The 26,514-nt window shown below is 56.5% G+C and overlaps 1 protein-coding gene across 1 annotated transcript; it reads left to right on the forward strand.

Annotated features, from left to right (window-relative positions):
- The first annotated feature begins 3,849 nt into the window (after positions 1 to 3,849).
- SLC6A12 (solute carrier family 6 member 12) lies at positions 3,850 to 25,816 on the forward strand. The gene is made up of 14 exons (XM_045554695.1): positions 3,850 to 4,100; positions 9,488 to 9,622; positions 12,493 to 12,633; positions 13,516 to 13,603; positions 14,685 to 14,817; positions 16,165 to 16,299; positions 17,586 to 17,689; positions 17,972 to 18,096; positions 19,335 to 19,447; positions 19,904 to 20,041; positions 20,835 to 20,937; positions 22,855 to 22,955; positions 23,428 to 23,598; positions 24,757 to 25,816. The coding sequence occupies exons 1-14, from the start codon at positions 3,887 to 3,889 to the stop codon at positions 24,898 to 24,900; spliced, it is 1,845 nt and encodes a 614-aa protein (XP_045410651.1). The 5' UTR covers positions 3,850 to 3,886; the 3' UTR covers positions 24,901 to 25,816.
- The last annotated feature ends 698 nt before the right edge of the window (positions 25,817 to 26,514 follow it).

Consider the following 26,514-nt stretch of genomic DNA (forward strand, 5'->3'; position numbering starts at 1 on the left):
GGAGACCTGACGTCCTGAGTTGGGTGTTGTAATCCCAGTTCACAAACTTTTGGCGTCAGTCCCTCCTGCTGCTTGTGGTATTTCCCTGTCCCTTCACTCCCCAGGAGGTTCATGCACACGCGGCGGCGCTCTGCCTGGCAGGCCCCGCACACTCGATGGGTCCCTGTGGGGAGGAACAGGGGACGGAGGGAAGGCGCAGGATGGCTTCCCTTTGCCCGGTCTTCCTTGTCATTCTCATAAGCGGCTTCCCTGGGACTGTCCCGGAGCCAGATGCCTGGAGCTGAGCTGGGTGCCGGGGATTGCGGTGAGCAGGAAGTGGGGGCCGCTGTGCCTTCGCAGGCTCTTCCTGCTGCCTCCCAGGGCCCAGAGGGCGGCCCGGGCACGGCTGGCAGAACTGAGCGTGTGTGCTGGGGGCAGGCTGGGCAGCGAGCAGGCCGGGAGAGGCTGGTGTTCAGGAGCCGGAGACGAGGGGGCCAGCAGAGCCCCTCTCCCCGTCCAGAGAGGGAGCTGCTCAGGGACAAGCCTGTGCAGCAGGAAGGTGCCCAGCGGGGAGCTGGCCAGGGGCAGTGGGCAGAAGGGTCACCTGACCCAGGGGGAGGGGAAGAAGCCTGTGCCCAACCAGCTGGGAAGGGAGAGTGGACGGGAGGAACCTCAGGGCGTTCCTGAAGGCCCACGATCTGCAGTTAATGATCACAGGTGAGGGGCTCCTGCCCTCCACCTCCCAGCCCGGCACGGCCAGTGGGAAGCCAGGTGTCTCCCAGGAGGAGGACGCTGCCTTGGCTCTGGGCGGTGGGGAGGCAGGGGTGTGCTGGCGCCCGGGCGGGCAGTGGGGCGCTGAGGGGAGCCAGGCAGCCCACGGGGTGTGAAGGATTACGGCCGAGCCAGGCTTTGGTGCCATGCACACAGGTATGTGTGTGCAAAGGGACGTGACGGGAATGGCACCAGTGTGTGTACGGGAACGGGAGTTGGTATGTGGGTGTGGGCTGAAGCATGGGCTGGGGCATCCCGTCCCCCGTGCCCAAGGGCTGGGCCCTTCCTATGCTGAATTGGGGAGCAAAGGGGACCGTGCTGGAGCTAAGTGGGGAGCAGGTCCCCTGCTAGACCCCGGCCAGGCCCCTGTCTACATGCCCGGCTCCCCAAAACAGAGGTAACCTCGAGCTTTCTCGCCTCTTGAAGATTTCCTCAATGGGCAGCACTGAGCCCGGTGTGAGTCCTGGTGTCTTTGCTCCTGGAGGGCTCAGAGGTTTGGCGAGTTCCAGCCCTGCTCCAGCTTAGCCAGCGGGTGGGCAGCCCGGGGAGGGGATGCCAGGGGCTGGAGAGGTGGCAGAGCCGGGGTGGACCCTGGGGAGTCATCTTGGCTGTGGGTAACACTGTCACTCCAGGAGTCCTAGCAGGTGGGCACAGTGGGGGTGTGTGCTGTGCTTTTGGCTTTTAAAAGTAACCCAAAAAGGAGAGATGGGGACAGCATGTTTAGATGTCTAATGTCCTCCAGGACATTTCTTCCCTGAGTCTAACTTAAATCTGTCCTGCTGCAGTTTAGGCCTGTGTCCGACTTGCCCTGGCTCGGCGCCAGCCTCCCGCCTCACTAGCTCATGCTTGCACGCTGCCGTTCCAGCTTCGCATTCTTACCGGTGAGTACGGCTCCTCCCAGTTAGCTTTTTATTTTTTAAAAAAACATGTTATGTCAGTGTCAGTTCATCAGTTCATGTTCTCTTTTCTGTTGTCCCTGTCCCTGATGCGACCCAAATCCGGGCCCCGTCGGGTGCTCCTTGGCTTTCCCTCCATTCACTCCTCCGTTTCCTCCTTCGCCCATGGCACACCCTCCTCCAGCTCTGGAGGCCCCCGTGGTCCCCACGAAGCTGCTCTGGGTCTGGGATGTGGCTCCAGGCAAAGGCGGGGGTTTCTCCTTCTCTCCCACGGGCCCCCCATGCCTGCTGGGCAGAGGCTGCTCCCTCTCCCAGGGAGACCCGAGGCGGAGAGGAGTGAGATCTGCCCATCCTGCCAGTCGCCCTCCGAGCCTTCCCCGGCCTCACTGGACGCCCGCTGGGCGCCGGGTGCTGTTCCTTAATCTCGCAGGGCGTCACCTCCCTGTCCCTAAAATGGAGCTGACAGTAATACCTACTTCAAAGATTGGTTGTGAGGATGGAATTTCGGAGTGTATGTAAAGATTTGCATGTCCTTAGCGCAGTGCTCGCTCAGATGGGGACCTATCGTTTTTATTAGCAGCAGCCAGAGCTCGACTAGAGCTTGGGTTTCCTGTCTGGCACTTTTTCACCAGTGCTTTCATAGTCACACATACATTTGTGCATTTGCTTGATAATGATTCAGGGGCCACTTCTCAGGGTTTCCGTATCACCAGCCTCTCCCCTGGGCCCTCTCCCCACCTTTCCGCCCGAGCTCTGGTCCCCAAAGCCCCCTGGATCTGGCGGACGCTCTGAGCCCGGAAGCTCTTTCCTCCCCTTCCCCTTCCTGCTCCCTTACAGCAGAGACTCCAGGTCTTTGATTTCCACCCGGTGACTCTCCTCAGCTTCCCTCCTGGGCTGAGCTTGCCATGGAAGCCTCCGGGCAGGTCCCAGTACCACAGTTTCAGCCCGACATGCTTTCCCATTCCGGGGACAACCTGCACCCTCCGAGTCACCTTCAAAAATTTCCATAACCTCAAATAGCTCCTGCCCACGCCTTTCTAACAGACTCGGGCTTGGGCTGTTGCCTGGGCTAAAAGAACCAACAAATAAACAGATTCTTCCTTAGTGAAAAGAATCCCTTGTGTTTCCCTAGAGCCTGCAAGGCGATTGCAGCGCTTGGTAGACTTGGTCCTTGATGGCCCCAGTGCCCCTCAGGGGTGAGGGCAGCAGGTGGGCGCTGCTCCCGGGCGCCTCCTCCGGCAATTCCCAGAAATAAAGCCAGAGACGGCCTCAGGGCTCAGGGTGGTGGCGGCGGAGCAGAAGGCAGACACGGAGTCCAGGTGCCACCCGACACTGACACAGTTTGTCTCCTGGCAAGTGACACACAGACAAGAGGGATCCCCCAAACTGAGAGTGGCCCACGTCGTTTTTCTGGAAGTCCAGGGAACTCTGGGCTCTCGAGGAGGGCAGGGAGAGGGGAAGGCAGTGGCCTGCTGTGCCGGTCAGCCACTGCCGGGCTTCCTTCTTGAGGGGCCCAGTGACTTGGTCACCTTGGGGACACTGGAGATGACCACCACCCAAGCGAGGATTGCTCTGGGGACACCGGGCACTAGGACCCCCCACTTTTCTCAGGACAGAGATGCACCTGAGAGGACAGGAACCGGGTTCCCTCCGAGGCCTCCCCTTGCCCGCTGCCCGCTGGCCTTGCTCAGAGGCCTCGCCTTCCCCTCTTCCCAGTCGGGGGCCCCTGGCTCGCCGGCTGCCCTGCCCACCCCGAGCTGATCGATCACGCGGCACAGGGCTGAGCACACAACTGCCAGGACAGGATCCTGCAGTCACCTTGGCCGCACCTGCCCTTTGGCCCCGGCCACCCGGCAGCCTTTGATCCCTTCTGTCCTGGACAGAGGCTGGGCTGGCGACACTCTGGACACTGAGGACCTGAGCAGGCAGGCCACCTGCGCTGGTGGCTGGCTGCAGAGGTAAAAAGGGACTCCTGGCTGATCTTGGGCAGGTCGCTTTGTCTGTGAAGACCTGGGTTTTCTCATCTGCAAAGTCAGCAAACCGAGACTTGCTCCCTCCCTGCTCTCAGAGTGTGAGAACAAAGTGCAGCTGTAGGTGGCAGTGCCACGGCTGTGGGGCAGGTGGAGAGTTTGGGAGGAAAAGCAATATTCTGACGGCTTTCCTAGGGCTTTATCGCTGGCTCCTTCTCCTCCCCCCAGGCGGCGCCTCTCTCTCCACCCTGCCCGCCCCCCTGCACGGCCATGGATGGACCGGTGGCAGCCCACAGGCTCGGGCCTTCTGTGGTCTCCTGGGTCCCGGAGGAGGGAGAGAAGTCGGATGAGGAAGGCGAGGCCCAGGTGCAGGAGCGGGGCCAGTGGACCAACAAGATGGAGTTTGTGCTCTCCGTGGCCGGGGAGATCATCGGGCTGGGCAACGTCTGGAGGTTCCCCTATCTCTGCTACAAAAATGGCGGTGGTGAGTTCACTTTGGGTAGGCGGGTGGGGGAGCCGTGCCTGGGCAGCTCACAGCGAGCGGGGCAGTGGCCCCTGGGCCCCCTCTCCCGGCCAGTGTGGCAGAGCGGAAGGAGGGCTGTCACAGAGCTGGAGGGCTTGAGCTTGCGTTCCAGCCCCACTCCTAGCCTCAGTTTCCCCTCTGTGAATGGGGATGATACCTCACAGGGCCATGGCGAAGAAAACACAGGGAGATGGGCAGGACCAAGAAATCTGAGTTATTCATAAGCTCCTTCATTGCTCTCTACAAACGGTAGTTGTTGACAGAAGTCATTCGTTCATTCATTCAACTAATTCAATTGCAGGCACACGTGCCAGGCACCCCCCTAGCTACAAACAGAACAGCTCCTGTGGGCTGTCTGCTGAGAGGGGCGTGTCAGACGGCAGAGGATAGGGGACACGGGCGTGGCAGACGGCAGAGGATGGGGGACATGGGCATGTCAGACGGCAGAGGATGGGGGGACACGGGCATGTCAGAGGGCAGAGGATGGGGGACACAGGCATGTCAGATGGCAGAGGATGGGGGACACGGGCGTGGCAGATGGCAGAGGATGGGGGACACGGGCGTGGCAGACGGCAGAGGATGGGGGACACGGGTGTGGCAGAGGGCAGAGGATGGGGGACACGGGCGTGGCAGACGGCAGAGGATGGGGGACACGGGCGTGTCAGACGGCAGAGGATAGGGGACACGGGTGTGTCAGACGGCAGAGGATAGGGGACACGGGCGTGGCAGATGGCAGAGGATGGGGGGACACGGGCGTGGCAGACGGCAGAGGATGGGGGACACGGGCGTGGCAGACGGCAGAGGATGGGGGACACGGGCGTGGCAGATGGCAGAGGATGGGGGACACGGGTGTGTCAGACGGCAGAGGATAGGGGACACGGGCGTGGCAGATGGCAGAGGATGGGGGGACACGGGCGTGGCAGACGGCAGAGGATGGGGGACACGGGCGTGTCAGACGGCAGAGGATAGGGGACACGGGTGTGTCAGACGGCAGAGGATAGGGGACACGGGCGTGGCAGATGGCAGAGGATGGGGGACACGGGCGTGGCAGATGGCAGAGGATGGGGGACACGGGTGTGGCAGGGGCGACGAGGGCAGTGGTGGGGAGGGAGGCAGGGCTGCGGGGTGGGGACAGGGGCCGCAGTGGGAGGCGCTGGAGGGGCGGGGCAGCGAGGCCTGCGGTGGAGATGGGGAGAAGGTCCCAGCAGGGGCGAGTGCAGAGGGCCTGGGGCGAGGCGGAGGCCTGGCGGTGGAAGGAGAGGAGGCTGGCGGGGGAGGTCACAGAGGTGATGGGCTCAGCTCCTGGAGCTCTGTTCGGAGTGAGAGGGGAGCCATCAAAGAATTTTGATCAGAGAGATGACATCTTGTCTACGATTTTTTTTCAAATTAAAGAAATATAATTTTATTATTTTTCAGCACTGTTAGTAAAAATAGGTAGGTTCGTGGTGGAGAGGGGCCAGATTCACTTTTTTAAGTGTACACTTCCGTGGTTTTTAGTATATTTCCAGAGTTGTGCAACCAGCACCACAATAAATTTTAGAACATTTTCATCATCCCCAGGAGAAACCCTGTACCCACCTGCAGTCGCTGCCGCCCTCTGCCTGCCCGGGTCTGTGATCTGCCTTCTCGGGGTAGTCCGTATACACAGAGTCACTCACTGTGTGCTCCTTTGTGATGGTCAGATTCACCCTTGCCTTTTGAAACTACCTTTGTTCTTCTTGTGGATATGGTGTATGTTACTGTAAATATTAGAAACATTCCAGGAAGGCAAAAAGAAGCACATTTAGAGATAACCGATGTTTAGAAAATTCTTCCAAACACTACTTACACTTAGTTTGACAAATATTTGCTGAGCATCTACTATGTATCTTGCTGTGCGTTTTCAGACTTATCACAAACTACTTGAACAAATGACTCCAAAGAAATAGCAACAGGATTTCTTAGGTGGGTGCGGGCTGTGGTGCCCAGAGTGGCAGAGGAGACTCACGCGGGGCCAGAGGTCAGGGGAGGCGGGACAAGGTGGCAGGGTGGTGGTTGTTTTCTTCATGCCAGGCCACCACTTCATGGCGAGAGAGGATGCCAGAGCTAGCGCGGAAGGTGATCTAGCGTTGAGGGGGCTTGCCCACGCCACGGAGCATGGTAGCAGGAGGACCCCGGAACCCGGGCTGCTGGCTCCCTCAAGCCCCTGACCGCACACATCTCGCTCACCTGCCCCGGAGAGGGGGCCGCTGGGTCTTCTGTCCCGCTGGACGGCTTGTGCTGTGCCCGTGGCCTCCGTCCTGGCGGTGGGACGGTGCAGACAGAGAGGAGCCCCCGTGAGGTCAGGGGGTGGCGTGGGCTGAGCCGGGTCGTCCGTGAGGCGGCATCACATCTCTGTCCCCAGCGTTCTCACATTAGCTCTGTCCCAGCCTCCCTCCTGGGAGGGACACAAGGACATGCTGCCGTCCCTAAATCTTCTTTCCTTTACCGTTAACCTCCTGACCAAAAGGGGTCAGGAGGCCCAGCCTCAGGTTGCTGGCCTTTGGGGTCTAGGATGGCAGTAAAGAGGGGGCAAGAGTTAGTTTCCGTATTTCTAACAACTCACTGCTGCATTTACGTGGTCACAGACTAACCCATATGTCATGTTTTTGCTTTGGGCTGGAATTGTACTGACCTTAAGCCCTGATTGGCAGTTATACATGATTTGTATTAATATATGCAGGGAAATTAATTGATTATTAATTAGTAAACATAGTTCTGTAGACAAAAATATTTCAAAAGAAACAAAAAAATAGTAGTAAGTTTATTGGTCTAATAAGGGAGCCCCTAAACTAGATCATCCATAAGAAAGGGTTCACCCCAAAACAGAGCTTTGGGAAATTCTGATTGTGCAGACAGAGCTTCAGGCAAGAGCGTGTGGCAGAGACAATAAGGCTGAACTTAGGGCTTGGGAGGGAGATTTTAAACTAAGGCGCCCTGTCTGCAAAGACCCCCCGAGAGCTCACAGCCTGGCAGACGCCCAGTGGTGTGGACAGGGCAACCTCCCCAAGCAAGAGTTCTGGCACGTTAACCCGAGAGAGGGTGTTTGCAGTGTCGGTGTGCTGAAAGCGCAGGGGGGAAGCCCAGGGAGGAGGCTGCCCCTGTACCTGGTCCACAGCCAGCCCTTTCCTGCCCCCAAGGTCCAGCCTCCTGAGATCACCCGTCTTCTGTGGGCAGAAGTCCACATTGCAAGTGGAGAACTGAAGCCACCTCCTGTATCAGAGGGAAGCGGCTCCACACAGCTGGCGTCCTGAAAAGTGCTCTCTGGGGGAGTCCTCCAGCCGTGTCCCTTCTGAATGCCGTCCTGGAATCACAGTCGGCAGTGTTATGGCGCCCTGCTGACCAGTGCTGTAGCTGCCAGGTCGGAAAGGCAGATGCAGGGTTCAGAAGGACTCCAGGACTCAGTGTGGTCACCACCTTGTGTGGCTCCCTGAGGTCCAGAGGACAGAAACCCCTCTCCTTTACTCTCACATATTGCTACTGGGAATACGGATTATTGGTACAAGAGTTTTGGAGGGCAATTTGGAAATGCTGTCAAAGACCCTGAAAAAATATGTGTACCCAAAGGTGGAAACAACCCAAATATCCATCAACAGATGAACGGATAATCAGAACGTGGTATTTATATGCGAGGGAATATCATTCAGCCTTAAAAAATAAGGAAATTCTGATACATGCTAGAATGTGGACGTCAAGACACACTAAGTGAAATGAATCAGACACAAAAAGATAAATGCTGTATGATTCCACTTCCATGAGGTACCTAGAACAGGCAAATTCATAGAGACAGAAAGGGTCACGGTTGCCAGAGGCTGGGGAGAGAGGGAAATGGCAGTTCGTGTTTAATGTGCACATTGTTGCACTTTGGGATGATGAAAAAGAGTTCTGGAGAGGGACGGTGGTGATGTTTGCAGAACATTGTGAGTGTGCTTAATGCCACTGAACTATATATTATAAACAGTTAGAATGGTTTATATTATGTATATTTTTACCACACACAACATACACACAAAGCAAAAACATGTGCATGCCTTTAGACTCAGCAATTCCTCTACTGAAAATTCATGCTAAGGAGCAAATTAGACAAATGCACGAGGATGCGGGGAATGTTCTTCACCAAGACAGTGTTTCTAACGAAACAACAGGAAAGTCGGAGGCTGGGGTGAGGGAGCGCACTGGGGTAGATGCATACAGAGGGACGCTATGCAATGATTCAAATGATGATACATTAACAGATACACACTAATATGAAGAGGTTCATGATACAAATTTTAAAAATGGTTATAAAATATTATATAGCGAATTCTCATTTTTGCAAAAAAGAAATATATGTGTGTGAAATATATGTGTGTGTGTACTTACAAGAATTCTGGAAAGATATACATACCTTTCTTTCCCTTTGTACCTTCTATTTTTTTTCCTACAAAATAATATGGATTACTTCAGTGGCATTATAATGTAGTGGTTAAGAGACTTGGGACCAGACCACCTGGGTTCGTGCCTCAGTTTCCTCATTTATGCTTCAGTTCTTGCATCTTCTATCTGTCCTCAGTTTTCTCATCTGTAAAATGGGCATAGCAATAATACCTACCCCATGGGAGGGAATGTTTTGCGAGGATTAGCATTTAGAAGAGTGCCTGACACAATAAGCACCAAATGAGTGCTCAGTGTTATAACTGTGCAGTAAACAATGATCCAGTCACTCAGAGACGAACTTCTGAGGCAGCCTGGGCTTGGGGTTGTCTTCAGATTCTGTTCTTGTAGAATTTGCTGGATGTCTTTTAGGGCTGGCCTCCCTTGGGCGCTTGTGGGTCAGCATCTAATCACAGCCCTTCTCTGCTGGGAGCCCAGCACAGATCAGAGCCTGGTGGAGGGAAAAAACCCTCTGAAAATTATTAGTGGGAAAATAATGTTTCCAAAGTGTTTTTGTTTTTCTCTAAAATGTATCCAACTTGATAATTTAATAAGCATATCAAATTATGTAGAACACATGATTTTGTTCCAAAAATAACACATTGACTAGATTTGTAAAGTACACTAAGAAAGTAAATAGTACATATATTACCATTTCCACCTAAATTTTCATTCATTTCCCTTTAAAGTGCTTTTCCCATCCTGAGTAGGATTCAGAACAGAGAATTTCCGCCTGTGTCTGCCTAACACCCCTGACAGCGCACAGACAGGAGGAAGGTGCCCTGCGCCCTCGGCAGGTGTGAGGAGGGGATTAAGGATGCAGGTGCAGGAGGATAAGTCTGGGGGCAGGGCTGAAGCAGCGAGGCTGGGGAAGAGCTGAGGGTGTGGCTCAGCCCCTGGCTCTCTCTCCTCCACAGGAGCATTCTTCATCCCCTACTTAATCTTCTTCTTCGTCTGCGGCATCCCGGTGTTCTTCTTGGAGGTGGCGCTGGGCCAATACACCAGCCAAGGGAGCGTCACAGCCTGGAGGAAGATCTGCCCCCTCTTCCAGGGTGAGTGTTCTCCCCTCCTATCCACGTCTGGCCTGCATCCCTCCAACGTCCCTCCCTGCCTTCCCCACCCACCGCCTCCTCCACTCCCCACTCCCAGCCTGCAGTAAGTGCACGCTCAGGCTTCCTGGGGCCCAGAGCCTGTAGGACTCGTGGAGGAGGGCACTCTTCAAGAAATGCGGCACCAGATCAGGTGCAGAGGCTTGGAGGGGTCCCTGCAAGTGAGGAACACTGAAGCTTAATCTCCGTCAGCTTCATGGAAAATGTGTTTCTGCATGTACGGCACGGGCCCCCAAAGCTCGCAATCCTAGTGGTGGAGACAGCTAACATCCGCGGAGCCCTACTATGTGTCAGGGCTCGTGTAAGCAATTTGTGTGCGTTTTCTCATCTAGTCCTCTAATACCTTTGCTAACCTTATTTTGAGACGAAGACAATAAGGATTTGACCCCAGGTCTCCGAGTTGAGAGCCATGCTCCCCCTGGCCTGTGTGAGGGTCGCTCCACTGCTCTCTCTGCGGCTGCGGGCGCCGACGCGAGCAGCCTGGGGTGTCCTTCCCCCACCTCCTCTTCAGCTGACTGAGCCGGTCTCCTGGGGCCAGGGGGAAACCCAAGGGGTCTCCTTGTCCCTGCGAGGTCCCTGCCTATTCGGAGGGCGAGAGGACTCTCCCCTGGCGCCAGTCCAGGAGGGAGCCCCAGGGACTAGGCTATCCGGGCCCAGCTCAGGGGGCTGGACAGGCGGGCCTGGCGGGCACTTTCTCCTGACCACCGACGGGGGACGTCCCTGGGACCCCTGAAGGGGCAGCCGTGAGGGTCTGGGGCAAAATGAGGCTGGGCCCACCCAGTTTCTACTCGCGGGTGCCGGGTGCTCTGGGGGTGCCACAGCCTGGCTCGCCGCTCCGCTCGGACCCCGGCGGTGGCTGCCTGTGTCACCGCTGGCCCTGCCCGCGGGTCCAGGCAAGCTGCGGGCGTTTCAGAGGCGCCCGGGCGGGAGGGGAGGGGACACTGCTGCTGCCTCCTTCTCTTCCGAGCTGAAGGGAGGCCCAAGGGGACACCGCGCCCCCGCCCCGCCCTGCCCCGCCTGCCTCCTGCGGTCGCCGGAGTCCAGCCCTGGACAATGACGGCGCCGGGCCAGGCCCTGCCCGGCGCGTTCGGGCAGAGCAGGGCGCACGCATGTGCGTGTGTGTGCATGTGTGTGTGTGCATGTGTGTGCGTGTGTATACGTATGCGTGCGTGTGTGTGTGCATGTGCACGTGTGCATGTGTGTGCATGTGTGCACGTATGTGTGTGTGCATGCGTGCATGTGCGTGCGTGTGTGTACATATGTGTGTGTGCGTGTGTGCATGTGCACGTGTGTGCACGTATGTGTGCGTGTGTGTGCATGCGTGCGTGTGCGTGCGCATGTGTGCGTGCGCGTGCATGTATGTGTGCATGTGTGCACGTGTGTGCATGTGCGTGCATGTGTGCACGTATGTGTGCATGTGCGTGTGTGCATGTGCGTGTGTGCATGTGTGTGTGCATGTGTGTGCATGTGTGTATGTGTGTGCATGTGCATGTGCACGTGTGCGTGTGTGCATGTATGTGCACGTGTGCATGTGTGTGCATGTGTGCACGTATGTGTGTGTGCGTGTGTGCATGTGCGCATGTGCGTGCATGTGCGTGCATGTGTGTGCGTGTGTGTGCATATGTGTGCGTGTGCGTGTGTGCATGTGCACATGCACATGTGCGCACGTATGTGTGCATGTGTGTGCACACATGTGTGCATGTGCATGCGTGGGTGTGCGTGCGCATGTGTGCGTGTGCGTGCATGTATGTGTGCATGTGTGCACGTGTGTGCATGTGTGTGCATGTGTGCACATATGTGTGCATGCGCATGTGTGCATGTGCGTGTGTGCGCATGTGTGCATGCATGTGTGTGCATGTGTGTATGTATGTGTGCATGTGCATGTGCACGTGTGCGTGTGTGCACGTATGTGCACGTGTCTGCATGTGCACGTATGTGTGAGTGTGCATGCATGCATGTGCACGTGTGTGCATGTGCACGTGTGCGTGTGTGTGCACATATGTGTGCGTGTGCATGTGTGTGTGGGGGGGCGGCTCCGAGCACCCCGCCCTGCCAAGGGCACGTGTTGGTGCGGTGCGGCCGCCAGGCGAGCGGTGTTTTTTTCACAGTCACCATTGATTTTTCAACCAGCCTGTTCTAGAAAGGTCCATAGTCCTTCATCGACTGCCCAGCCGAGGACCTACCGGGGTCTCTGCCCTCCAGGAGCTCAGAGCCAGCGGGGTGGGGGCGGGGCGGGGCGGGCCCGAGGAGGCGTCGCCAGTGTGGGGGCGGGAGCGCCGCCCCTGTCGGTGCCCGCGGTCCGTTGGGACTGCCCTTCTCTTCCTCTCTGGTTTCTTGGTACTATTTCTGCCGTTATCCTGAGGCCATTTCTTGTCAAATTTTCCTCCTTGCGCCTTTATTCTTCTGCCCCTTTTCACTGTCCAAGTAATACGTGATTATGTAATAATAGAATAACTAGAAAATGCAGATAGGCAAAAAGAAAAAAAGTTGGAACAGTGAATTCAAATCTTACCACTTAGGGAACTACTTGTTAACTTTTGGGTTGAAATCCTTACAGAATTTTTCTCATGAAAAAAATTAGAATATATATTACAAAAATGGGAGAATGCATACCGTAGTGTTCTAGAACCTGCTTTTCTTACTTAGAGAAATGTGCTGTGAATGCTTCCCAAGCCAGTAGCTCAAACCCCAGTGGTTCTGTTTGTGCAGCACCCAGCAGCCTGTAGCCACACCTGGCAGCTTCTGTGTGGCTTTTCTTGCTAACATTGATCTCGGGGTCCTCTCCTTGCTCCCCACCGCCCCCCACCCTGCAGGCATTGGCCTGGCCTCTGTGGTCATCGAGTCCTATTTGAACATCTACTACATCATCATCCTTGCCTGGGCCCTCTTCTACCTGTTCAGCTCCTTCACCTCTGAGCTGCCCTGGACCACCTGCACCAACTCCTGGAACACAGGTATCTGCCTTTTCAGCCCCTGGGATGGGGCCTCCCCTAGCAGCTGGGCCTTGGTGGCAGTGATGGCCAAATAATGTTGGCGTGTATGGCAGAGCTTGCCTCAAAGCCAAGGTGGTGGGCTCTGGTGCCTGTTCTGCTGGCTGACTTCTGTGGACCCAGACCAGCCACTCGGAGAACCCAGTGTGGCTGTGAGAACCCCAGGGACTGTGTTACACAACTGCAAGGGGTTATCACCACTCACGCGTGCATTCATCTAACAAGTATGTACTGGGCACCTACTGTGTGCTAAACGCTGTGCCAAGTGCTGGAGCTTGACCCAAGGCTGTGCAAGAACAGCCTAGTCCCAGGCTTCCTGAGTTTACAGGCTAGTGAGAGAAACAGACAAGTTAAAACGGTGACAAATTGGGATGGGTGAAAGAAACACTACAGTGACCACTGACAGTGGGAAGGAGAAGTGCCGTCTGAGGCCTGAGGGGGGAGAAAGAACCCAGCAGGCGAGTGGCATTCCAAGCAGGGGCAGAGCAGGCACGTGGACTCAGCGCTCCCGTCTGTGGAATGGAGAGACAGGGGCGTCAGGGTGGGCAGGTTCAGAGCGCTGGCTGTGTGCACCACCTGCGCGGGCCTGAGCAGACCTGAAGTCTGCACTGCGTGGGAGGGTGGCAGTGCGGCCAGGGGAGCCGTGAGCACAGGCCGCGTGGGAGCAGCGGCTGAGAAGCTGACTCCTGATGCTCCGGAAAGGGGGCTCCAAAGGAAGCCCCTGGGACCCGGAATGGTGGGGACCACTAGGTTGCAAGGCCAGAGGGTTAGGGGCAACTGGGGTATGAGGGCATCTGTCACCCGTCTCGTTCCTAACTGATACACATGCCCTCTTGTCCCCAACAGAGCACTGCATGGACTTTCTGAACCACTCGGCAGCCAGCATGGTGACCCCGTCTGAGAACTTCACCTCACCTGTCATGGAATTCTGGGAGTAGGTACTGGGTCTGGTCGCCATGTGCCAGGAGCCCCAAGGAGAGGAAGTTTGGATATCTGAGCTGTGCAAGTTTGAATGTCTGGGGTGCAGATTTGGGTGACTTGGGTGCAAGTTTAAGACTCTGTGCATGCTTTCTAGCACTTTCCCACCTCCTACCCCCCACCCAACCACACGCATCACTGAGGAATGAGGGAACACTCTCACGTCTACCCACTCTTATCCAGCTAGAATCACACCTGTCCATCCCTGTTCACCTGCATTCTCACGCATGTTTACCTACACCTTCTCATCTGCCCTCACCCCACCCGCCTCCACTCACACATCTGCCCACACTTGTCCAGTGGGGACTGTAGACAGTCTTGACAGCCTTGGGAGAGGTGACTGTGCATATCTCTTCCCACCTCCATGTTCAGTGACGTCACGTTGGTAGACTGAAGTCGTCTGAAGTGGGAGTATTTGCACCACAGTAATGGGCAAGCCCTCCACTCACACATCCACCCTCCCATGTGACTACTTAAACCTTCACAGCCACCCATGCCAGCGCGTGTCCACCTGCATTCTCACACGGGTCTACCTGTGCTCTCACACTGGCTGAACCCCGCAGGCCTCACCAGCCCACTCGTGTGTCTACCTATGACCTTACACACACGCCCTCACAGTTACCCAAACCTCACACACACATTTCCATCACCCCAGTACACAGCTGTAGACACTAACACACACTCAGCCCCTCCATGTGGTGCCCATGTACTTGCTCGTCAACCTGCATGCATGAAGATCTGCTCTCCACACACACGTGCAAGCACTCTCACCCCCCATCTCTATACACAGAAAACTCTGAATGAGTTGGAAAGACAAAGATACCTGGGATAAGGGATTAAGGTAATTTGGTCTTCTAACAGCCAGGGGTATACGGACCACAGGTGGGAGCATGGCATGGCCACGAGGCAAGTGGGGTTGAGGGAGCCCCTGGAATACCAGGTCTGTGGGTTAGTGCTGAGAATCAGGAGACTTGGTGGCAGAGGCAAATGGTCCCTTCAGCCCTTCACCTGGCTATGTATTTTCCCCACTCCATCAGGAGACGGGTTCTGGGCATCAGCTCTGGCATCCAGCACCTGGGGGCCCTGCGCTGGGAGCTGGCCCTGTGCCTCCTGCTGGCCTGGGTCGTCTGCTACTTCTGCATCTGGAAGGGGGTCAAGTCCACAGGCAAGGTGAGCTGTCCTGTTCCTGCTAAGTTCTCTGTGGCCCCGGCGTCCACAGAGCCTGGGGGGGACCCTCTGGAGAATGGATTTCTTTGTGCTGCGGTACTACCCTTTCTTAGTAATGTACGGCGAGAACAGGGCGGTCGGAGGAAGGCAGAGTTTAGCTCAGTACAGGAAAGTCTTTCTTTTTCAATATGACTTTGAAAGACCTTTTTACATAAGTATATTCAGAGCAAAATAACAAACATAAAAGTCCCGCTGTCGGAGCGAGGCACTGTCTGAGCATCAGCATGTCGGCCGGCTGGGGCCGCGGCTCGCTGGCAGCCTTTGCCGCCGTGCCTTCTGGTTCCTGTCGTGTGTATGTGTGTGTATGCGTGTCCATTGTGTGTTATATCACGTAAGTAGGACCACACACTCCCACGGCTTGCTGCTTGTATTTAACATGTCAAGACCATGTTCAGTATGAACTAGCAAATAGCTGTCTCTGAGGGGTGAGTTTCCGATCCTTGCAGGGGTGAAGCCAAGACAGGACAGCAGTGGGCTCCTGGCACGGAGAGAAGGCAGGTCTGGCCATTATTTCCAACCCAGGGAATCTGAGACAGACGCTTCATGCTCTTCAAAACCCAGAGAGGGACGGGGTATTGATTGTCCGGTCGGCCGGACACGTAGTTGCTGGGGCAGCCTCCGCCTTCCCTGCTTGCTGGAGTGACAGCAATGCAGTGATAATAAAGATGGCGAGGGGCGACCGTAGCCGGCGGCGCGGCCAGCTCAGCTCCTGCGCAGCTCTGGGAACCGCTGCTCCCCCAGCCTGGAGCCTGGAAAAGTACCGTCTAAATTTCCCCAGGGACCACTGTACACATCTGGCCACCCTCTCCCTGTCGAGCCGGAGTCCCACTGTCACCGGGGTGTGGAAGAACAGCCAGGATAAGGGACTAAGGGAAATCAGATTTAAAAATAGTCTTTGCCCTGCTTTGATCACTACACATTATGTGCACGTATTGAAATATCACCCTGTGTCCCATAAATGTGTGCAGTTATTACATGTTAGCGCAAAACAGAAGGAAAAGCTAGACTTGGAAAGGTTATGGGCTGGAAACCTGTACCCTCCCTGTCCTTCCTCCTCCCTCCCCCACCCTGCTGATGTGCATCTCTCACCGTGGAGCCCAACCTGCTGGAATGCACCAAGGAAGGTGTGGAGTTCCCTGTGCTCACCTGCTGCGCTGTCTGAGATGTGTGTCCGACCCCCTGAGTGTGCCTGGTGCCGGGCGACGGGGGCAGGAGGACCCCAGGAGGCTCCCTGCTCCTCCTGCTGCCGTGTCCCCGCCCGGAGTGACCGTGGCCTGCCCCCACCCCCAGGTCGTGTATTTCACAGCCACGTTCCCCTACCTGATGCTGGTGGTCCTGCTGGTCCGAGGCGTCACGCTTCCCGGAGCCTACGAGGGCATCATCTATTACTTGAAGCCCGATTTGTTTCGCCTCAAGGACCCCCAGGTAGGTGCTGTGCTGGGGACCTTTCCCAGACGCCTCCCAGCCCAGGCCAGGCCTGTGCTTTTGAAAGTCTTTTGTTGCTATTCCCTTGTTTAAAAGCAATGGATGCCCCCTGAAGAAAAGTTAGATAACGTGGAAGAAAACTATGAAAAATGAACTAAAAGTCTTTTGTAATCCCACGACTCAGATGTAATCTCTGTTAGCATTTTAGTATATCTCTTTGCAACTTTTTTTTCCTAGCTGGTGTATGTGTGTGTGTTGATATGGTTGAGGTAATTATATTTAGAGGGACATATATCTGTTTTCAACTTACACTGTAAACTTTTCCATGCTATTCATTTGTAAATGTCAGTTTAACACCTGCGTAACGTTTCCTCTATCCATCATCCGCCCGCCATCCATTCATCCAGTCAGAATGTGCTGAGGACCCCGCGTCAGGTGCTGTTCTAGTGCGGGGACAGGGCCCCGGATGGAACGGGTAGTGTCGCCCTCTTAGGGCTCACACCCTGTTCTTGGACATGTAGGTGATGCGTGTTTTTAAATATACTGGCTTCAGCGAAATGTATACTTTCCCCCTCAGTGTTTGAGGATACCCTTCTTTCTGCAGGGCCTGTGTGAGGTTTGATTATAATTTATTTTAATCTTTGATAATTTAGTAGACCCAAATGTCATTTTGTTGTTTTAGTTTTTTTTTTTTGTTTTTGCTATGAGTGAGATCGGACATTTCCCCACATATTTATTGGCCATTTGTATTTCCAACCTCTAGGACTCACCTGAGCACATTTTTTGTCCCCCTACCAAAAAAACAAAAAAGTCTTGGTGGTTTTTGTCTTTATATTTTAATGAAGTGGCCTCTTTGTCCCTAGGTCACAGCTGGCTAAGGCACTGTCTCCCTGCCTAGATAGGCAGCTAGATGGCTGTAGACACAGACTGAGCTGAACTCGTGCAAGTGGCTCTGAGTTGTGCCCTGCACACAGGCCTTGGCCACCACCGGGTACAGCCAGTTTACAGACAGTCTCTGGGAAATCCCAGTAACACACGTGTTTGGTGCTTACTAAGCACCTACAGAACCAAACTGGAAACGGCCCTGCCTATGAGAAGGTCGCTGTGGAGAGAAGGGAGGACGCGTGAATGGGGAGTCGGGATGCAGGAGCGAAGTGCTCAGGGCGCACTGAGGGTACCAGGCCGGTGCTGTGGGTGATGGGTCTGGGTCTCTGGTCACCCTGGCTCCAGGCCCTGGGGGCTCCCTCCGACCCTTCCTTCACCACTTTCTCGGGGGTCTCACGTAGGTGTGGATGGATGCGGGCACCCAGATCTTCTTCTCGTTTGCCATCTGCCAGGGGTGCCTCACGGCCCTGGGCAGCTACAACAAGTACCACAACAACTGCTACAGGTGAGGCCCAGGCCTGCCTTGCCCGCCATCAGGCTCACAGTTGCGTGTCAGATCCACGTGGGGTTCGCTTACCAGACTGCATTTCTTCCCTGCTTGCTCTCCCACTGCTCTCTCCCCACCTCCAACACCTGCCGTGTCTCTTTCTCCCCTCCTTGCTTCCGCTGCTCCCTCCTCCCTCTCCTCCCTTTCTCTTTCCCTCTCACTGCCTTCTCTTCTCTCCTCCCTGACCGTTTCTTTGTCCTTTCCTCTCTTCCTGGTTTTGTCACTTCCGCCCCGCTGCAGGGACTGCATTGCCCTCTGCTTCCTGAACTGCGCCACCAGCTTTATGGCTGGCTTCGTCGTCTTCTCCATCCTGGGCTTCATGTCCCGAGAGCAGGGGCTGCCCATTTCTGAGGTGGCCGAGTCAGGTAGGTGCCGCCTTGCTGTCTGGGACCCAAGGGGAAGGAGAATCAGAACACAGTACTTCCTACAGAAAGGCAGGAATCCTAGAAGCTGAGTAATATGATTTACTTATGGGTAATATGATGTAATTTTAGTATCTGGGGCAGTGCTTGACACAAAGCAGGGCTTCCATACCCATGGGAGGGAGGAGGAAGAAGGAATGGGTGGGTGGCCGGATTGACAGCTGCATGCGTGCATGGACGGATGGACGGATGGACAGGCAGATGGATGGATGGAGGCATGGATGGATGGAGGGATGGATGGATGGATGGATGGAGGCATGGATGGATGGATAGATGGATGGATGGAGGCAGGCATGGATGGATGGATGGATGGAGGCATTCATGGATGGATGGATGGAGGCATGCATGGATGGATGGAGGCATGCATGGATGGATGGATGGATGGAGGCATGCATGGATGGATGGAGGCATGCATGGATGGATGGATGGATGGATGGATGGATGGATGGATGGAGGCATGCATGGATGGATGGATGGATGGAGGCATGCATGGATGGATGGATGGATGGAGGCATGGATGGATGGATGGAGGCATGCATGGATGGATAGAGGCATGGATGGATGGATGGATGGATGGACAGGTGGATGGATAGATGGATGGATGGAGGCCTGGATGGTTGGAGGCATGCATGGATGGATGGATGGATGGATGGAAGCCTGGATGGATGGATGGAGGCATGCATGGATGGATGGATGGATGGATGGATGGATGGACAGATGGAGGCATGCATGGATGGATGGATGGGTGGAGGCCTGGATGGATGGAGGGATGGATGGATGGATGGAGTCCTGGATGGATGGAGGCATGCATGGATGGATGGATGGATGGACAGATGGAGGCATGCATGGATGGATGGAGGCATGCATGAATGGATGGATGGATGGAGGCATGCATGGATGGATGGATGGATGGATGGAGTCCTGGATGGATGGAGGCATGCATGGATGGATGGAGGCATGCATGGATGGAGGCATTCATGGATGGATGGATGAATGGTGTGCTCCACAGAACCTGGGATGGGCAGAATAATGGATGGAATCACCCTGCCCTCTCAAAGCGTGTGCGTGTGCACGTGGACACACACACACCCACACACACGTGGTTGGAGGCGTGGAGAGAGGCCTTTTCTGAGGGCAGTGAAAACTCCGGAGCCCACCTGGTTGTGCTATGTACCTGGCAGGTCCTGGTCTGGCTTTCATCGCATTCCCCAAGGCTGTGACCATGATGCCTCTGTCCCCCCTGTGGTCGTGCCTGTTCTTCCTCATGCTCATATTCCTAGGGCTGGACAGCCAGGTATGTCATCCCAGCCTGCTCTGTCCTGCCCTGCCCCGTGGCTTTCCTGCCAGCTGCTGCCTGTGCTGGCACTACCTCCCCTCCCCTTTCCTGGACTGTCAGTCTGGGCCCCCTCTGCTGTCCAGGGCTCTTCCTTGGGATTGGTGGGGTGACCCAGGCCTTCAGACCCTCTTCTGTGAAGGTGCCTCCAGCTCGCACCTTTCTCCCAGATGTTCCCCCAGCCTTCTTCCAGCTCCCAGTCCCACCCCCTGGCCTTAGGGACAGAACATCTCCCCACAGCCATTCCTCACTGCTGGGACCCTCTGCTGTGACGTTGTGGCCAGGGTGGGGCTGGCTCCCACCAGGCCTCCCCAGTGCTTCCCCCTGTTGGATGCCCCAGTTGGATGAATGGGGCAAGAGGAGGCCAGGGCAGGTGCCAGCCCCACACCACTCATCCAAATCCGCTCCTGCCCACAGTTCGTCTGTATGGAGTGCCTGGTGACAGCCTCCATGGACATGTTCCCCCAGCAGCTGCGGAAGAGCGGGCGGCGTGAGCTCCTCATCCTTGCCATTGCGGCCATGTGCTACCTGATGGGGCTCTTCCTGGTCACCGAGGTGAGCTGGGATGGTGCCCTGCAGGCCAGGCTCCAGGATGAGAGAGCCGAAGGGGACACTGCTGACCCTTCCCAGAGCCACACTTTCCTTATCTGTCAGATGGGGGTGTGGATACCCGTCCTGCCTCCGTCACGGCGAGGTTATAGGGCCCATGTGATAGAATCTCCTGTATTAGTTAGGTCTGTTTTGGTTGCAGGTGGCAGAAACCCAATACAAGCTGGTTTAAGCAGGAAGGGAAATTTATTTGGTCAGGTAACTGGAAAGTCTAGAGATATTTGGGTTTCAGGCATGGTTGGATCCAGCTGCTCTCATGATTGCTCTTCTCTGTCTTCTGGTAACTCCACTTGCAGACAGGCTTCCTCCTGTGGTGTAAAGGGTGGCTGTTGCAGCTTCAGGGTCACCTTGTCCTGTCCACCCAACCCCAGAGGACAGAGAGGGCCTTTTCCTGACAGTGCAGCAGGCATCCAGGCCTTGAGTCCTACCCATGCCTGGAGCAGACAGAGAGGGACACCCCAACGTGAAAGGCACAGAGGGAGGTGGTGTCAATTCCCAGAAGATGGGATGCTGGGCGGACAAGATGATATATGTCTACCACAGCCCCCCGATGTCCTTACAGATGTCAGAGATTGTCCTGATGTTGACCGAGGGGCCTGGGCAGGGCAGATTCATTGTAGATGCAGGGAAAGACGGCCCGAGGGCTGGGCAGATGGGCCCCAGGGGGGTGCTTGCTGTGGCTGTGGGCAGAGTGTCCCTGCCCCCACCGGCCCAGGCCTCAGCCCCTCCGCCCCCGCAGGGCGGGATGTATGTCTTCCAGCTGTTTGATTATTACGCGTGCAGTGGCACCTGCCTGCTGTTCCTCTCGGTGTTTGAAGTGATCTGCATCAGCTGGGTGTATGGTGAGTGGGACGGGGAGTGGGAGCAAGGTCCTCCGGCCCAGCTGAGGGCAGCCTCTGCCCAGCATGAGAGGCCGTCCTAAGCCTGCTGGCTTCTGCGTCTGTCCGGCTTGCTGTCTGGCTTCGGGGCAGGTTCCCGTGGCCGGTGGAGCTGGGCGATGGCAAACCGAGTTCCTGCATAGTGAGAGAGCGCCCAGTGACAACGTGGCTTTGTCACTGCAGAGGCTGCCAGAGGCCTTCGCCAGTGGGAATCCTGCAGGGCCACTTAGTCTGACGCTCCACAAATCCCCACTCTCTTTCCAACAACCAGGCCATCACCCATGGTTCACTTGAGTGCTTGCACAGACAGGAAGCTCATCCCTGTGTTTCCGTGTGGCCTTTTCCATCTGCACGTTTCTTTCCTAGCTGAGGTGAATTCTACTTCCTGTTGGCTCCTGCCAACAGCCTTGGCCCCTCAGCCCAGCGATGCCAGATGCCGCGGTGTCCCTGGCCCCACCGTGCCCAGGAGCCCGTGTGCTGTGCGCCAAGCACGGCCCTGCACGGCCTCGCCGTCCGCACAGCCCCACGGGCGGGGCCCCTCGGTTCTCAGTGGAGGAGCCAGCCTGGTCCCTTACGGGCAGCTGGCTCTCCTGCTTCGGGCTGGGGGAACAGGGAGCCAGTGTCACAGGCTCAGGGCAGACAGGACAAGGGGGTGCCACACAGTAGGGCCTTAGGAGAAGCCTCAGGTAGGACGGTTTTCGGTTTCACTACCCCAAGCCGTCCCATGCGAGTCCTTTCCCGTCTGTTACTTCCTCACCTCCAGCCTCTGCTGCCTTCCGATTTCCCTACTCGTTTGCAAAGCCTGTTCTCAGAGGGATCTGCTAAAGTCCATCACACAGAGGCGTAAACAGCCGAGCCTTAATGTGTCACCCGCCCAGCAGTATGTGGCTCGGAGCCAGAGGGACAACTCTTAGTGGTGGGAACCCCGCGTCCGTGGTGCATGGGAAGGTCTCTGGGCGGGCAGCGGGCCCTCCCCAGTGTCTTTACCGCTCAGAGGTTGCCCTGCCCGGAACTGGAACAAATGTGGAAACCTGAGGACATTAAGTAAACACAAAACAGAGCTAGTCAGCGTTTTCACTCAACACAAATCAATCTTCTTACCTTGCTTTTTGGGAACTCAGAGGTGGTTCCTCTGGAGTCTAGAGTCCAGACCAGCAGTCCCCAACCTTTTTGGCACCAGGGACCGGTTTCATGGAAGACAGTTTATCCACGGGTGGGGGTGTGGAGGGTGCAGAGCTCAGGCGGTGATGTGAGTGATGGGGAGTGGCTGTAAATACAGACGAGCTCCAGGGGCTCACCCACCGCTCAGCTCCTGCCGTGTGGCTCCTCGGGTCCTAGGTTTCCCAGAAGACAGTTTTTGCATGGACGGTTGGGGCGGGGGGTGGGCAGTGTGGCAGAGCTCTGCAGCCCAGGCCCTAACAGCCCACGGACGGGTACCGGTCCACGGCCCAGGGCTTGGGGACTGCACATCTAGGCCACCATCCTGTCCCGGTAGCTTTCTAGCTCTTCGTGAGTTTTGTGCAATAGGCTTGCACAGTGGCCCCTTGCTGTTGCGGCTTGCAGCAGATTCATCTCTCTGCGAGGTCAACAGGCACTTGTACAGCTGCTGGGCCCCATCAGAGGCTCACACCACTCCTTTGTGGTCAGGGCAGCAGGGGTCTTCATCCTCGGGCAGGACGGCAGAGATGGCACCACCAGCTTTCTGGGGGCAGCACTTGCCCCCTCCACACTCCCTGCTCTGGGACTGGGGTGCCAGGGATGCCTCATTCATGTGCCTGCTCCGGTTTCCCTCATGGGGCAGGCGGGGGTGGGGGAGCAACACAGAGCCAGGTGGGCCTTTCGCAAATACCCACAAAGCTGTCTCCCACCATGCCTGGTCAGGGGCAGACCGTTTCTACGACGACATTGAGGACATGATCGGCTACCGGCCATGGCCCCTGGTGAAGATCTCCTGGCTCTTCCTGACCCCTGGACTTTGCCTGGTAGGTGCCCAGCCAGCTGCCCCCTCTTCCCTCCTGTCCCCGGAAGACTCCGGAGATGAGGGAAAGGATACCTGACTTCTGGGGCTCTTCCCTGCCTGTCCAGTGCCCCAGGGTGCCCTGCCCACTCCCTCGCGTGTCGGTTCCTGCCCTTCTCTTGCGGGCCGGCTCACCAGCGTGGGCGGAATCTTACTCTACTTCCAGCCCGTCCCTTTCTCGCAGCACCTCCTGCCTCCCGCCTGACCGCCCCGTGCCGGCCCTTTCTGTCTGTCGCTTTGGGCTCCTCCACCCGTCCTTCCTTTATGTGTCCTCCCGTCTCAGTCCGTGGGGTGTGTGATGGCTTGCCTGCGACGTGCAGGGACGCCTACTCCTCACCACTGTGTGTCTGGCCTGTCCTCTGTCCTTGGCTGTAAGGAGCCGCGGCGCGGGCTGCAGTGGCCCTGTCCCATGTGCAGCTGGCCCTTCCTCTTCCCAGGCCACTTTCCTCTTCTCCTTGAGCAAATACACCCCTCTCAAATACAACAACATCTACGTGTACCCTCCCTGGGGGTACTCCATCGGCTGGTTCCTGGGCCTCTCCTCCATGATCTGCGTCCCACTCTTCATCATCGTCACCCTCCTGAAGACCCAGGGTTCCTTCAGGAAGGTAGGTGGCTGGCGGAAGTGACCCATTAAGGGCCTTGGGAGAGACTGAACTTAGGGAAGGACACACAGCAAACTCATACTCCGAGTGTGGGGCAGCCCTTGGATCTCACGGAACCTTAAAGAGAAGGCCCTTTGAAGACCAGGCCAATGGCTTTTCAGAAATGTTCTTAAAAGTCCCCGTGCCCTAGACCTGCAGATCATCCGGGCAGGCTAGGCAAGGGCAAACTGCCAAGGATTAGGGAGGAAACTAAGTCACAAACGAGAACACGGAGGTGTCTGGCACGGAAGGCTTACAGCGATAGATTCCTCGCTCGTGGAAAACTGATAACCGGCTACACGGTCCATTTACACACAGGCCCTGACCTCTTTCCTCATCCTAACCCTGCCTGGGGACACAGGCAAAAGGCTCCCTGTTTAGAGTTTGGGACACGCCTTCCTAAAAGGAGCTATAGCCAATGACCCACGAAGGTAGAACTCTGCCTTTCCCACACGGAATAGGAAACCCAACCTATAGTAGTTTTAGCAAATAGTTTTTTTTTTTTTTTTTAACATATCAAGGGCAGAGATGGGGACTGCTGGCATTTGGTCCAATGGCATAAAGAGGCCATTAGGGACCAGATTCTTCCTGTGTTTCTGCACTTCCATACTGAGCGTGTTGTGTTTTCATCATTGTGTGTATCACCTCATGGTCACAAGAAGGCTGTCACGATGCCGTCACATCTGTATTCAAGGCAGGAAGAAGGGGGAGGAGATGGTGATAATAACAACAACAGCAATAGCACTACTAGTAGGAACAATTATACTTATTGGACATATAATAATAGTAATGATAACAGAAATAGACATTTATTGATCACTTACCCTATGCCAGGCCCTGTTCTATGAAGTGTGTTTTTTATTCTCATTTTACAGATGAGGAGACTGAAGGGATTAAATTAACAGAGAGGTTACACGAGTGGCCTAAGACTGTACAGGTGTTGGCAGCAGAGCCAGGATTGGAACCCAGGCGGTTCACACCCTTAGCTACTATGTTCTTGCCTCTTGTCTCCACAGTAATGTCGCTTTGCTCAGATGTGCGAGTGGCCCTGTGGGCCTAGCCGTGTGCTGGGCCCTGGGCGTGGCCACACAAGAACCGACTCTCCGCCCCTTCTCTCCACAGCGCCTGCGACAGCTCACCACCCCCGACTCCAGCCTGCCGCGGCCCAGGCGGCCTCTCTGCCTGCCAGGTGCCGCTGCCCAGGACTACAGACTGCCCCCCACGAAGGAGGGACTGACAGCTGGGCAGAAGGAGACCTATCTGTAGAATGTGGCCAGAGACCAGGTGGCTCCTGACCCAGGAACCCAGGTCAGGGCCACTCTCCACCCCCGTGGACAGCTCTGCCTCTGTCCCCCACCGCAGACCTGCTGAGAACCGCAGGGGACCCTGGGCACCTCCCTGGAGGCCAGACTCCTCTCCACAGCTGGAGCAGCTTCTCCCGGTGGGCGCGTGCCAGGCTGGGCGCCGGCGCCCCATTGGAACACACCGTCGTGTCTGGACAGGAGGGGCCGGGTGAGGCCCCGTCCGATCGCAGCGCGTGCACTGCGGGGGCGCCACCATGGGGACGCTTCCAGCTGGCACTTCCAGTTTGCTCGTGGGGAGAGCAGCTCTCCCGGCAGGACAGCCCGCGATCTGGTTCAGAGCCCGATGGAACTCACCGTGTTGGAAGTGACGACTGAACACGCTATGTTGGATTCGGAGGTTCCATTAGAAGGAGCCCTTCATTAGGCTCAATGTTCTGAGGGGTCCCGGGGCGGGGAATGAGAGAAACAGCTAGGGGGGAGCCTTCACATGCCCTCTGTCTGGAGTTTTCCTGGAGGGAGTCTCATGGTGTCCCTAGCTCCAGCTGTAGTTCCACACTCTTCCTGCAGTGTTGTCATCGACTCATGGCGCATTGGGAAGGAGGGACGCAGATGGTTGCTAGACTTTACAAACCCATGGCACACATGCCTCTGCTCTCCTTCCTCTGCCCAAGGCAGACATTGCTAACCGACCACGGACTCTCGCCCACCTCACAGTCCTTCCAAACTGCGGTCAGCTCCGTTGGCCATCCTGCTTCTAACCCAAACCCCTGACTTCATGGATGGGAAGACCCAGGACCGGAGTGACAAAGTGACTTTTTCAAGTTCACATGGCTTCTTGGGGTCAGAGATGTGACTAAAGCCTGGTCTCCTTGTGCTCAGGCCGGTGTTGTTCCCTAAGACACCCCCCTAGTGAATAAGGAGGTGAGGCCTGCCCATCCCGCGTGCTGGTCCCCTCGGTGCTGGCCTGTGCCTGTTGGGCTACACTGTCTCGGGGTGGGAGGGCTGGGGGGCCTCCGCATACTGGCACCCCACTTTCCTGTCTTCTGCCAGCCCGTGGGCATCTGACCAGGTGTCCTCTGTGGACCCTTTTGTCCTTGCCACCCTCTGCCCCAGGGGATGCCGTGGAGTCACAAGAGCCTGGGTCCCCACTGAGGGGTGTGGGGGTGCCCTTCTTTGTTCCCTCCCTCCCTCACCAGCTCCTCTCCCCACGCCCCTGCCAGACCCCCAGGTCCTTCCCTGGCAGGGGAGGCTTCCTGGAGGAGGGCAGGGCTGGGGGTGGGGAGGAGGCGAGGGAGCGGGGCCGGGTGGGCACTTCAGGACAGTGTCCTGGGACAAGGGAAGCCTCCTGGGGGGATGACATGTGGATGGATGTCACCAGGAGCCACTGCCCAGCAGCAGGAGTGAAAATCTGGTCTGGCCGGGGTGAGTTCCGTCCCCAACAACCCCAGGCCATCCTCAGGGCACCCACCATCTTTCACCTGGATGCTAGGGGCTCTGGGCTGGTGAGGACGAGCCCGGGGCATGCTGGGCACAACCGATGTCCCCACCCCTGGCTTCTGGCTGTCCCTCCTGCCTC

The sequence above is a fragment of the Lemur catta genome, chromosome 6 (assembly GCF_020740605.2).
Source record: "Lemur catta isolate mLemCat1 chromosome 6, mLemCat1.pri, whole genome shotgun sequence".
In the NCBI taxonomy this organism is placed as follows: Eukaryota; Metazoa; Chordata; class Mammalia; order Primates; family Lemuridae; genus Lemur; species Lemur catta.